We start from the raw sequence: 13,763 nt of genomic DNA, 5'->3' as shown, positions 1-13,763 counted from the left end.
AAGATGGGTTCCATTAGTCTATTGGAAAAATCACTTTTACCGAAAGAAAGCTTGGTCATCATTTCCCACGGGAAAAGTGTGGTGAGAATTTAGATATCTTGGCGATGAGCAGGCCTGAGAGTGCTATAGTAGTGTCAACAGGCTCAGGATCTCCGCTGTGGGCGGTGAGGAATTCAGGGGTCGCGCCGTACAGTGTCCATTCTGTAGACACCTAGGCCTCCCTTTTTGTCCTCATCATTATCATGTTCCAGGGTATTTGCGACATATGGCGGGCCCAAGATGCTTGAAGCGAGGAGGGTAAAGTGCCCCACACGCGTGACTACGAGCGACTAAATTGGAAGTTCTCTCACCCTTGATTGTTATTGCTGTATCGCAAAAAGTCGCTTTCCTTCATTTATCCCTTACCAAAAAACCTTAGGTCTGCCTCTCTGGAAAATTTAAATGGAATAATAGCCACTGGTGATGGCGAAATTCTCTTTGACGTTTCTTCTTATTCTATTTAATAAATGCTCCCTTTTGACAACCGTTCCAGCAAACGAGGCTCAAGTCTTAACTATCATAATAATCGCCTATTTTCGATTAATCATTCTGATACCAATGATTATAATTTAAATCTCCGTACGAAAAGTTTATGAATTAAGTCGTCTTTCATGTAGCAGCGGGAAAAGTGCAAGTTGGAGCAAAACCATCAGCTCTTGTTATTTTTGATGTTTTATTTACTTATATGCCCAGATACCAATTTTAAATTTATAAAAAAATATAAAGATATCAACCGAATATCTATTATCTGAATGCTAAAAACATCGTGATGCGGCTTGCAACGATTTTGTAAATACCGCTTACATGTCACGTGACCGTAAAATGAGTAGCGAAAACAGAAGGGGAAGATGCTGTCAGAAGTCTTGTTAGAATATGGTTTTGTGTGATGGCAAGTGTCTTAAGAGAGCGATAGTTTGAGAATCTCACCGATTAGGCTTCATGTATCAGTCTTCAGTTACTCTTAGTATGTTATCTAGATTTTCTAAGGTGGAATAGAATTTGACCATCGCTTGTATTGCCGTTAATCCGAAGTATTTTCTAATGGCTCATCCGGTGAACAGTGAGTAATTTCAAACGTCGGTCGTAAATATTTCAAAAATAAATTGTCATTTCCTGTTTGAGTGATGTTAAATTGTTAAATATAGAATGAAGTGAATAACAAAACATTTTCCCGGCATTTGCTCTTTCGCCCTGCTATTAGCTGAAGCTGTGAAGCTGCAGCAGCATTTGACATTATTAAAAGAGGAGTATGTAAAATTACAGTCCTATTGCAATGAGCTCGAGAAGAAATACGCCCTGGCATCTGCTTCTGGGGGAAATACTGATGGGAATAGCTTTGTTTCCAAGCTAGTGCAGGTTGTTGCGAACTTGTTTGACAAGGAGCAGTACAGGTGAGATTTCTGTTGCGAATTTTCGTGGTAAATTTATGGCTCGTCATAATATTAATATTTATTTTCAGTGACTTGAAAATACAACTTAAAGGACGTGATGTATACGGGCACAAGTTTGTCCTTGCCTCCAGGAACACCACTTGGGGAGTTGGATCACTGGAAGATGTAGATTCGCTAGGTAATTGCCTTCTATGTTTAGTTAACATTTTTTAAAATTCGCCTTTTAATGATAACAGTTGGCCAAGTTACTTTATTTATTGCTTTAATCAGAAACACTGCTCAGGGTACCATTACTGAATGATTTTCATAATGCTATCAGTGGGTAATAACATATTAGTAAACATTCACTGGATCTAAATAGTGTCTTTAGTCTGTACTCTTCATTTTCTAAATGCTGCAATTCTTATCTACAGTCACAGTATTGGTTATTACTTAACGAAGTTTAGCAAATTGAGTGATATGATTGTTCTCCTCCTGTACCCTGTCTTCAAATTAGTTTACTGTGTGCCCAAGTTGTATTGATTCACAGCCGCGTTGTGGCTTGCAAACGGCTCTATTCATTTCATTCAATATGCAATAATATTCATCCTTGGCAAGAAAAAGTAACTTCTTTAAAGTGGAAAGGTAATGACGTAAAAACATAAAATCCTCATCCAATTCTTTGAAATTTTTTTCCAGGTTTGATAAAATTAAATTTTTGTCATTGCCCGTTGCTATCAGTTTGTGGTGCATCCTAATTTGTAATGAAACATGCTAAAAGGTGTTATCTAGGTTTTTCCTGATTTATTATGCATTAACCATCCTCAAGGGTACTCCAGATGACTGTCCGCAATACTTCATGAGCATGAAGTATTGCGGACTGCGGATAGCACTATGATACAAGTTGCATGCTTGTCTTGTCAAACTTGGGCATTGTTTTTATCTCAATTTCTTCCTTTGTTGCCTCCTTTTCCCCTCCAGGAGCAATTTATAATATGGGCAGACATACTTTCGCTTAAGGTATAATAGTCGACTCAAAACTTCTGCAAATCATAAATGCCGTAGAACTTAGGTATTTATACTATGTCACCAGCCTTCATTTCAGATTTCCCACAGATAACAGAGGCACTGCAGTTAAGTTGGGCCCACAACCTGAAATAGCCGCCAGGTCTTCCCTTAATCCACTTTATTACATAACTGAGTAGAAGGGGTACACGCATGTACATTTCATCATTTATTTCTATTTATGTTTGTATGTTTGCTTATGGTGACATGTGTGGATGTGAATTTGTGGTGATCGAAAATGTGTTGTTCTCCGTTATTCAATGGTCATAATAATTTGAATCGATTCCTTTACTGCTTAGTTCCTTATCATCACTAGCCGTATCTGATCTCTCTATTTTCAACAACCTCCTTCATGTCTGCATTCCTAAGCTTTCTATCCTCTCTTGCGCCCCTTGCTTTGCCATCCATGGTTTTTACGAGTACAGTCATTCATTTTCGTTTACTCCTTATGAGGTAGTTATTGATTGTCCTTTACAGTTGTGGAGGAAATCAATGGAATCTGCTGATTGTTGATTCAAAGGATTTCGCTGATAGTTGCAAGTTCTGATGCAAGGGAGTGAATGAAAGCGTTGAAAATGGTGTTAGAGAATTTCCCTGCCATTATTAAAAAACTTAAATGCAAGTAGTTAAGAATTGTTATTGTAAATGATGGGTAATTTGAAGAAAAAGGAGTTAGGTATAGAAGTTCACTACTTAATACATATACCAAATACAGAGAAGCCATCAAAATTAGAGAATTTAAGTCAATTGTAACATATGCACTGGAAGAGTATATATTCATGATTCTATTTGGGGAAAGTTTCCAATGCAATATACTTTAAGCCATCACTTTTAATGGAAAGAAATTGTGCTTGTAATGATTAAGTACTGTAATCATGCACACTTACTTTTTTCATTAACTAAGCCATCCTTTCATCCTCTGATTTAAATGCCAACAATAATACATTTCTAATGGAGAGGAAGCATTATTTGCTTGAATGGGGCACGAGGGTGCGTGTGGGAAGGCTTCCTCCTCCATTCCCTCATGGTAATGCTCCGTTGGGTATTCCATTCCCTTATCTCCCCTGGTTGGCCTTAAAATCTTCCAGCTTCAAGAAAATCGTTCGGTCCCTAATGTGTGTTTATCTATTGAGTTGTTCTCTCCCTCCATTGTCGCCCTAGATTGGACAGATCTAAAGGTGGATGTGGGCTTGAAGCTGATTGAATGGACATACAGCGACAGGATTGTGTTCAATGATGGAGAAGATTTTACCTTGGATCTCATGAGGGCAGCCAGCAGATTCAAATTGATGGAGCTTGTGTCCAAGTGAGTTAATTGTTATCGTATTTAATTGCTGCAGTTGATTCTCTAGAATGCTCTCAAGATATTGGTTTGCGTTATTACCATTGGTAATTTTTGCATATTTCTGCATGCAAAGAAGTGAGCATATTTTAATCGACTGTGGCACAGAAGTGTTGAAGCCAATTGGAATGTGCCAGTGGGAAGTGTGAGGAATTTACAGAATTCATTCCATTTATTTAACATTTCTGAAGGGGCATATTATTGCACATGCACTTGCATCAGGATCCCCCAGTGTAGCATGTGTGCTGTAGATAGATTGACTGGTTGGGAGGGGGTAGTCTGGTGTCTCAAGGCCTGCTAACACGGTAAATTAACACGTACGGGTTAATGTCTAAATGTATGAACGCGAGAATAAACGCCAAAATGCACCGTGTAACCACCCAACTAGTGCAAATGCATGCACAGAAAATAGAATCTGTTCTAATTTGGTTCATGCATGTGCGCATGCTCCGTTCTGGTCCACAAAAATCATTCACGCAAACAGACATTAACTCGTACACGTTAATGTATTGTGTAATCAAGCCTATAGAACTTTCTTGGTCCATTGTATCAATCCCATAAAGTGTATGTACTCTGCCTTTGCCAAGTGGCACTTGCAGACAGCAAAGAGCACCACGTTTAAGGTATGAATGGTTGCTCGGTGGTATGATAACGTTTCTTCTGTATCTACTCTCAGCATCAACCTTCATTGCCTAAAACAACCTGTGAACCCCTGTGAAGTTTAGCCTGGATATTTCAAATAAAGTGCTAACCTGTAGGTTGCAAATTTGGCTGAAAAGATATTGTCGAACGATTTGCGGTACCTGAGTGAGGAGTTAGTAGGTTTTTTACTGTTTTGGAAATCCATTCCTGGGAGTGAAAGAGAATGTGATGCACCATTTTAGTGAATGTGAAGGAAGATTCACTGATTTGAATCACTGAAGAAAGAATTTTGTCAACAGCAAGACCGTACCAAGCTATCTATTATAGTTGTCTACCATTGATAAATCTGTTATCTACTACACACTATTGATTTGAGGAAGCTGTTTGTTATCCTGAAAATTACACTGCATTCTTACATATTCTCACCTGTTGTGGGTGCATGTAAGAATGTGGGTACCCAATGGGGTGGAAATTCGGACTAAAAGAATAATGGTCTGTGAGTTGTAGGGAGTCTTCGAGTGGCTAATGATTGTTTTAAGAGAGGTATGAAATTTGGTTAAGATTTCAAGTGAATGATGAAGAGGGAGGAGAATTTTCAAATTGCATTATTAAGTGTCCATTTTTATTGTAGCACCATCTCTTACGTGGGTAAGGCACATTGACTGGCAAATATGTACTGATTTTAAGTGGTAAATTTGTGACATACTAACATTTGAGAAGATCTCTAGGGTTTCACATTGGTTGAGTTTTCCATCTCTCCTTCCAATGTCTCCACAAGTTACACGTTCATCAACTTCAGGGATCCAAGAATCCAAGTGCCATTCCATTCACAATTAGAGTTTTTTTACAAATTTTTTCCGAGCTTTGAGCAGTGTATTCTCCTAGCGTCTCCTGATCAGTTGGCCATTACCTCTGACTTTCAGTAGATTTTCCCCTGTTCTGTAGCCAGTGTCTCTTGTTTAGGGTATGGCCATGCAGCTGAATCTGGATAGCTTCTTTTGCAATGCGATCCCAGTACCAATGAGATAGATAAAGTAATTTTGTGTCCTCCTAGTGAATCATGTGGATCTTATGGATGCTGTGTTCAGCCACTGCAGATTTATCAAGTTGTCCCATCGGTAGGTGTCTATGATGTTCATCTGAGGTGTATATGATGTATCTGCTGGTCTCTGCAATGTATAGCTGGCCGCTTAAGCAAGGCATGGCGTAAACTTCAGGTGTCCTCAGTCCATTTGGGTCTTTTGCTCCAACTTATTTCTCAATTTTGATGGTGTCAGGTGGATGTTGTTTGTGGGTATCAAATCTCCTTAGTCTTCCACTCTGTGTGTTTACTTCAATTTCATTTTCTTATTACCTAATTTATGAAATATAAGGGCAAATTTTACCTTGTGGCTTACCTTACTGTCAACATGATTGACAATAGGGTAGTTTCCTTCATCAAAGAAAACGATAGGCATTGATTGCGATTCGTTACCCACCATTACTGTATTCATAATATACAAATTATTTGGTTTTAGAAATACCGGTTTAGACGAATGGCAATGGTCCATTTTTATCCTCATTTGAAAAGGGCCAGATTGGCGCCCATGCGATGCCACTCCACGTGACGTCACAGGGACCTAGTTTCTGTACGAGAAGATAGGAGTTATACATCGTCTGAGGTTACCAATGCATGCATGAGGCGCAGAGCTCAGGGAAACATGTCTTAATAATCACCTATTAAAACTGGCTAAGGTCGGAAAGTTTTCTTCGTTTGATAAGGTATTAATAATCCTTATTTAAGCCAAGCTCTATCAGCCAGCAGGGTACTAGGCTATCTGCTAGAAGCCTGCGTCGTATCAGCGCTAAGCCTCGCCTCAAGGTCACCTCAAAGGGCGGCAGCAGGAACCAGAAATACGTCACACGGAGAGATTTCCCGGCATTCATACTTACGCGTCGCGTTTTCGCGCGCTTGAAAATTTTCACTTTTCATTTAATCGCGAAAAATAGATATCGCCATTTAAAAATCTAAAAGCGTGAAATACTTACTCCAGGAGTAATAATCTTTCGATTTAGGCAATTAAAAAATTATAGGAAACCACCCTATTTTCCTTTGGCAATTCTTGAAATTAATATCTTACCGTATCATCTACCGATGACTCACACATCAGTTTAGCACAGCTAATTATGGAATCAGTTCCCCCCCATGTGGTACATGTGTATGTCATCTCTCTGGAGATTAAAATAAAGCTCCTCAATTTTGAATGCCAAGGCATTAATTAAGACGTGCTCATATTCACAAATTACCCATCTGCTGTATTTGAAGTTAGTGGGTCATTCAATACATGTAGTGCTAAATACATATAGAAATTAATATTGATAAGTAGAACTAAGTTTTACACAAAGCAGGGAATTCCACTGCCTAATGCACATGTACATCTCCAAATTCATCTTGTAAATCCTATAAAATATTCCTCACATAGATACAAGGCATCAAAATAGTCCTTGCACTAATTATAATCAAATTACATGCCTGATTGAGAAAAAGATACCACCAAAAGATGTGTCCTGTGTAGAATAAGCTTAAGAATAAACTTACCATTATCCATTGTATTTAGTTTTGTATAAATTCTTTTGTTTTTACCTATTTTGAGGTATTCTAAATTGATGAATTTGTATCTTTTGTTGCAGATGTGAAGCAGCTTTGATGACATCAGTTGGTGTCCACAATTGCGTGAAATTCTACAGCGTTGCTGATGAAATTGGAGCCAACACGCTGAAGGATCATTGCTCCGGCCTCATCTCTGCTCATTGGGTAAATTTACGCAGCCTCTTCTCCTTGTCTGCTTATGCTCTTTCGTAAATTAACTAGAAAACAAGTTACCACCTGTATTATGCATCTTAATATGTATTAAAGCTGTGGAGCCTTGATTATCTATCGTTCAGTTGACTGTTAGTTGGATAATCCACCTTTCATAATTCAGGCATTGATGTATAATAATGCATGGCTCTGGTAATGATGGGAGATCAAAAATTATATACAACTACAGTATGATTTAAAGTATGACATGCTGGCAAAAATTTGTGTATAAATGAGAGACCATCAGATTACACACCATAAACATAAAATGTAATTTTATTGCTAGATTTATTAAATAATGCTGCCATTGTCATCAATTTTCTTTGTTAAATAAGTTAATACTGAAGCTTCAATCCTTTTGGTTATATATTTCTGTGAGTTAATTTAATACATATTGATGATAGATTTGATGCACAGATTCAATCAAATCTCAAATCTTTGGATTTACCAGAGTTCAAATTTTATTTCAGTAAAAACATTCAAAAATGGCAGAAACTGGTAATATGTACTTGACCAAAGCTTTGAATCCGTGCCCCATCTTTGCATAAATTACTTTTGTGTATGAATTTATAAATCATTTTCGTGAATGTGAGTTCTTTTCCCTGGTGAATAGACCTTGGAGGGGATATATGTAGTGTATGAAGGAGCCTGTGGTCCTTCTTGCCACCTCAATATCACACTAAATTAGTCTTCTTGGTGAAAATCACTGGCTAAATCAGGGCCAGTCACCAATTACGTAGTACAGCTCCTTAATTTTCTCAAATGCAAATTTTTTTTGATTTTATTCATGATATCAGTTTTTATGAAATATTTTATTTAAGGCTTTCTCTATAATTCAGAGAGCTATTTTGATCATTTTGCTACCTTTTACCTTTACAATCACTAATTAAAACGCTGAGTTTTTGACCCTGCTGAGTTAATCATCCTGGCCCCTCCCCATTCAGTGACGCAACCATTGCTAATTATGATGCCAATAAATAATTGTTTTTTCTCTCCACCAACTAAACAAGGATAATGATAATGCTTTGAGAAATGAAACTACACTCACTAGACTGATTTGTGAATAAAAAACTTTGCTGTTTCTACAATTTGGAAATTTATTTTCCTGACTAGTTTCGATACACTGTATCATATTCATAGGACTAGCCTAGTCCTATGAATATGATACAGTGTATCGAAACTAGTCAGGAAAATAAATTTCCAAATTGTAGAAACAGCAAAGTTTTTTATTCACAAATCAGTAAGATGGATTTCTACAACGTGAAGGCCTCTACTATTCAGTACACTCACTAGAGTTTTTTACCACTCTTAACACTTACCGTGCTGAGCTTATAACTGTAGTTCTGTATCCCATTGGTGGCCATTTTCAATATTTCTATGTGATTTCTTAACACCCAACCTTTGATGCTAGAAATAGATGTTTGGTATCATAAAAAAAAAGGAATTTTGCTTTTGTTTTTTTTTCACTTGTTTATTTAGAGTATAGTACCACTTTGTTAAAAAAAAGGCAAACTATGATTTTTCAAAAGATGGATGGCGTAATATTACGCTTGAAGCAGAAATTGAAGGATTCTATGTGGCGTAATATTACCTTCATGGCACGCAAAGTGTTAAACCTTTGACTGCAGGCATAATGTCATCTAACGATCTGATCGTTGGATCCTTCTTCCTCATAGAATGATCCTCCAAGATCGTTAGAATATTAATGACTTTGCCTGGTTTCGCTTATAGTTCGCTTCCGTAGTGTTGAGGTGTTTTTCCCCGTCCCGTTCCTTCTGCTCCTATCCTTTCTCCAGAGGCATCGGCGGGCTCCCATCCTGGCGGCACCTCTTTCCTTTTCCCTTCCTCTCCTCCCCCTCTCCGGGTGATCGGGCGTATAAGCCACGGGCTTGGGTTCCCGGCCCCAGTGCGTTGTATCCCAGAAGGATTCGCCCAGAACCCTCTCACTCTTTGCAGGAATAATGTTTTTAAACTTTTGAACATTGCTTGATTACCTACGGCAGTTTCCCAAAATTATTATCGCTCCCTGGGTAGAGCCCTAGTGCACTTTCCCTCACTGTAGGGATTGTTAATGCAGCTTGACTCTCCCTGGCCATCCCTCACGGCAGGGGGTGCCTCCCGGCTATTCCTATCCTACTGCCCATTTTGCATTGGTTCCTCCTCGATCCATGCTGCCTATGACAAGTGCCCAAATGTAGGCCATTCCTTCAGTAAGAAGGAAAGAAGGGTTGTCCCAGATTATAAGGGTTCACTCCTTGCGAGGCACTCGTCCAGGATAGAGGGGAGAATATTTCAAGGCTCTCTCCCCCACAGGCTGGTAACGACAATCATGACGTCCTACAGCCAAAGGGTTAAGCACTACCTTGCACCTGCTAAGACACATCTTTCTTCTGCTACCATAGACTTTTCTCTCACCATTGGAAGTGCATTTGGGTCAATAAAATTTTATGCTTGGAAAAGGTTTTATTCGATAACTCCTTGATTGAAAACTGGTAAGCCATTGAAACTTTATACCAAATGTTAACCTTTATTTAATACTGCATTGTGAATTTTTCATTTAGTACTATCTTGGATCTTTACTACTTAGTTAGGGAGGTGTTGAGAAATGACTGATGGAATTGGCCTAAAATTATTCCCCTAACTCTCACTCCAATTATGCATAATATGGTGCTGGTATTTTTTTGTTAGAGTTAAGTTTGTAAACATAGTGTAGATGAAAATGTGAAGCTGTTCTCCTTTGTTGAGTATGTTTTTAATTCTTAGTCTTTTTCTTATTTTTGGTTCTGGCTAGAAGATCATTGATACTCATTCAGGTGATTCTGACCTTGTAATTTTATTTCTAGAGTAAGGGCAGCTCTTGGTGAAATATGAGTTGTTGCACCGGTGCTCCTGGTTGTCAGTGATAATGTTGTAAACAATATCATCTGATCAACTGATTTCTGTTCATGCGTAACTTATAACACTTATTCATAGTATAAAAAATGTAAATGAATTAAGTATTTGATATATTTTAATGAAAAAATTAGGGTTAAACATTTGTAAATTTTGTCTGAAGCTAACTGGAGACTAGCATGTACACCATAAAAATTCTTTTTTCATTTACCACAGTAAGAAGATGTAAATGAATAGATAAATCAACATTTTTTACTAGGTTTAGTATTTTTAGTACTCCATGTAAGACTAATTGTTGGGATACATACATGAGTGATTACAGCTGTGGATTCAAAAGGTTGACTTTGTCTCCATAATTTGAATGTGAAACATGGTTCATTCTTTGAGAGCATAATTGTGAGAAGATTTGAGAGGGACTGAAAGGTTTCGAGCATGTTAAGATAGTTAAAATGAAAGATGTATGCGTTGGCATGCTCAGTGCACCAGCTCAACTGTTCCAGGGTTAAGGAAATAATTTTTTTTGATAGTCTCCCTCAAATATTCTCAGCCCAAGATAGTTAAAATGAAAGATGTATGCGTTGGCATGCTCAGTGCACCAGCTCAACTGTTCCAGGGTTAAGGAAATAATTTTTTTTGATAGTCTCCCTCAAATATTCTCAGCCCAGGACAAAAAAGTTCATTTTGAAGTGTTTAGAATAGGCAAAAAGGTTTAGAATTGTCCCCTCCTTTCTTCCTGTATTTTATTTTCTTTTACGTGACCTAAATTATTTAATGATTTAATGAATGTCTCAGAGTAAAGGTCTAAGAATGACATGCAAAAATGTATCCCAACGTTTCAAATTATTTTGTGTATCCTCTTCCAGGATGACTTCACGAGCAAGGATTTTGCCCACATGTCGGCCCCGCTTCTATTTGGAATGTTTCGGGCCAAGACTAAGCACCCTCTTCACTCCGCCATTCGCCTTCAGAGGGAGGATGTGGTCTTCCTCTACTTGGTGGAGAGGAGCTCCGAGGTAAGGGAAATGTCTTTACATTAATGCTTGTTTTTCTGCCACCAACTACAAAGTTATTATCTGCACATAAATGTATGAAATATAAAAAAAATGCTTGTATGCATTGTGCAAAAAATATCTATTTTTCGATTACATAAAGTGCCCAAATAATAAATCAAAGGCTCTTGTCAAATTTAACATCAAATGTAGGGATGGCTCTTTAGTTATGGGTTCCATCGATTCTCGAGGTATTAGCCATCAAGAACTTGAACGGAAAATAACAATGGTGAGATAACCAGTTTGAACCCTGTTCATTTGATGAAATGAAAGCTTTTTACAATTAAATCAGCAAATGACTTACAGTTGAAGACCTTTAATGTAAAAATCTGAACTACAGAAGTATCTATTTAAAAAAGGTTGTTCAGAATTTTAGAAATTTGATTTATTATGTCACCCTGAAAAAATGACTCCCATATGAACCATTAAAAATCTTTCTCTACAGTCTGTTTGTTTCCAAGATCACCCTATAATAAGAGAGTCATATTTCTAGTATGTTAATGAAGTTGTAGGTAATTCTACACAATGGTGACAACAGCATACCTTGTCTCACTCCGCAACCTTATGCTACCTCTGTGCGGATTGAATGGAGGTGGGGGAAAGTTTCATTAGCGCACTGTTAAAAACTGATTAGAATTGTATCTCCAGGGATCTGAGTTTAATTTTTGTTCCTCTGTGGGACATTTTAGTGGTCACTCTTCGTAACCGGCATTGTAATTGGTATTCATGATTGGCTACCGAACCAACTCACGTGGGGGTGTTAATTCAGATGAAGTTCACCCATATTATATGCCAGAGAAGCATGAAGTTATACAGTTGTTTGAATATGATCGAGAATCTCCCGGACTATTTGCCTTGTATGTGTGCTGAGAGTTACCCTTTAGTAAATGTATCATTGTAATGTAATAATGAGAACCCATATGCTGAATACACTGGCGGTGAAGAATTACTACTTCAGGTAGTGCGTGGTAAATATTATGGTTCCCCAAAATGTTTGTAGGAATTAAAATTTACAAGAAAGTTTTGAGAAATCTTAGGAATCATGTTGGTCTCCAATGTCCTTGTTTCTTGGCGAGGTTGAACTTCTGCTAATTGTTAATAGGTTGTTTAGTGTGTGGAGAACAGGGGATGTAATTTGGGAAAAAGCATTTCAGAAATCAACTGAAAAAAAATTTTTAATTCAGTAATCACAAAATCATTGTTTCATTTTAAATGGACAAAAAAATTTCTTTAGGCAAAATATTTTATTGGTCTTTATTAGATTTAAAAAAATGACTCGGGCAACAACGAGGCAATCACACGGTTCGCTTGGTGAGCGAGTGCATCCACTCATAACAAAGCTGTGGGGCAGAAAGATTCATTCATATTGCTTTCATCAGCATCATGCATACACACATTCAGTTTTGGAATATCACAAATGATATAATTTAGTTTAGTGTCTTGTCACTCAAACCAGTAACACTTCTTCTCCACTTTAAATAGGCACTGTTTCTTCATAGAAGCATTGCTAATCTTCTCTTTGTTAATAAATATCTTCTCCGCTGAAATAGAAAAGAATTTGTTTTAAATTCACCAATTGTTCTTATATTAATCAATTGTGTATGGTAGAGGAAACATGGAGTATTGTACGATGTCGTCTCTTGTGGCGTGTGTGGTTTCTTCACCAGAAATATCTAAATTCTCTTTGGGACAAAGAATGGTAATGGTTTTTCATAATTACTGCATATTGATGGTAGCATCGTTGGTTGAGTGCTTGGGTGCTGATCATAGTGTCTGGGGATCAAATCCTGGGTGACGCCTATGGACAACCCCAAATAAAATCCTCCCAAGTGCTAAGCAACCTAGGTAAATGAATTGACCATTCTACCCTGAATGAATGCTGGGTACAGCTTCTTATGGCGTTGGGTTTAACTTAAGTTTCAATCTGAGATGATGGCAGCTCAGTATCACTACAGTTTTAAGGTGATTTTTGTTACTCTAAACTTATTCCTTGTTGCATTAAATGCGTATAATATTGATGCTCTGTACTTAGGTCTCAGATTGAAACTAAAGTTAAATCCAAAGGCCATGAAAACTCAGCCACAAAATCAAATAAGAATTTAAAAAATGCATTCTGATGTTTTCTGCATGGTGATTCTTATGAAGTAGGTCAAATGAAGAAAAAATTATTCCTTCCGTATCCGTATGAAAATTGGAAAAAACATGTTCAAAATTTGTGAAAACTGATAATTTTTGTCAAAAAAGGGGCTAGAACCTTTGGATTGGTATATTAAGATGAAGCAGCATGACTATGATCGGTGTGAAAATATGTGCCTTATATGTATGCTCAATGAGGTATTATTGAAAAATCTTTTGATTTGGCATCGATAACGTAAAATATTGCAGGGATTGTGAAAACCCACTTCATTACATGATAATTTAGACAAGATATGGTTTTCTGAGATGAAAAAAACCATGATTATACATCGTTTGGTGTGCCTAATCGATGGTGTATTCTTAATTTGGAGTTATATTCTAGGCCAGAA

At 37.4% G+C, this 13,763-nt stretch overlaps 2 protein-coding genes across 2 annotated transcripts in view; one reads left to right on the top strand and one right to left on the bottom strand.

Annotated features, from left to right (window-relative positions):
* The first annotated feature begins 875 nt into the window (after positions 1-875).
* LOC124156514 (rabankyrin-5) overlaps positions 876-13,763 on the top strand; it is a 141,000-nt gene continuing 128,112 nt past the window's right edge. Inside the window, exons 1-6 of the mRNA XM_046531096.1 lie at positions 876-1,099; positions 1,241-1,430; positions 1,499-1,608; positions 3,636-3,780; positions 7,129-7,252; positions 11,053-11,202. Coding sequence (XP_046387052.1) covers positions 1,081-1,099; positions 1,241-1,430; positions 1,499-1,608; positions 3,636-3,780; positions 7,129-7,252; positions 11,053-11,202 — 738 coding nt within the window. The 5' untranslated portion in view covers positions 876-1,080. The remainder of the gene's footprint in view (positions 1,100-1,240; positions 1,431-1,498; positions 1,609-3,635; positions 3,781-7,128; positions 7,253-11,052; positions 11,203-13,763) is intronic.
* Positions 12,464-13,763, bottom strand: part of LOC124156515 — a 100,071-nt gene continuing 98,771 nt past the window's right edge. The window contains exon 4 of the mRNA XM_046531098.1: positions 12,464-12,779. Within this exon, the coding sequence (XP_046387054.1) occupies positions 12,761-12,779 (19 nt within the window). The 3' untranslated portion in view covers positions 12,464-12,760. The remainder of the gene's footprint in view (positions 12,780-13,763) is intronic.

Source organism: Ischnura elegans, chromosome 3 (assembly GCF_921293095.1).
Source record: "Ischnura elegans chromosome 3, ioIscEleg1.1, whole genome shotgun sequence".
Taxonomy (NCBI): Eukaryota; Metazoa; Arthropoda; class Insecta; order Odonata; family Coenagrionidae; genus Ischnura; species Ischnura elegans.
The sequence above is the reverse complement of the archived record's forward strand: the minus strand, read 5'-3'. Positions and strand labels throughout refer to the sequence as shown.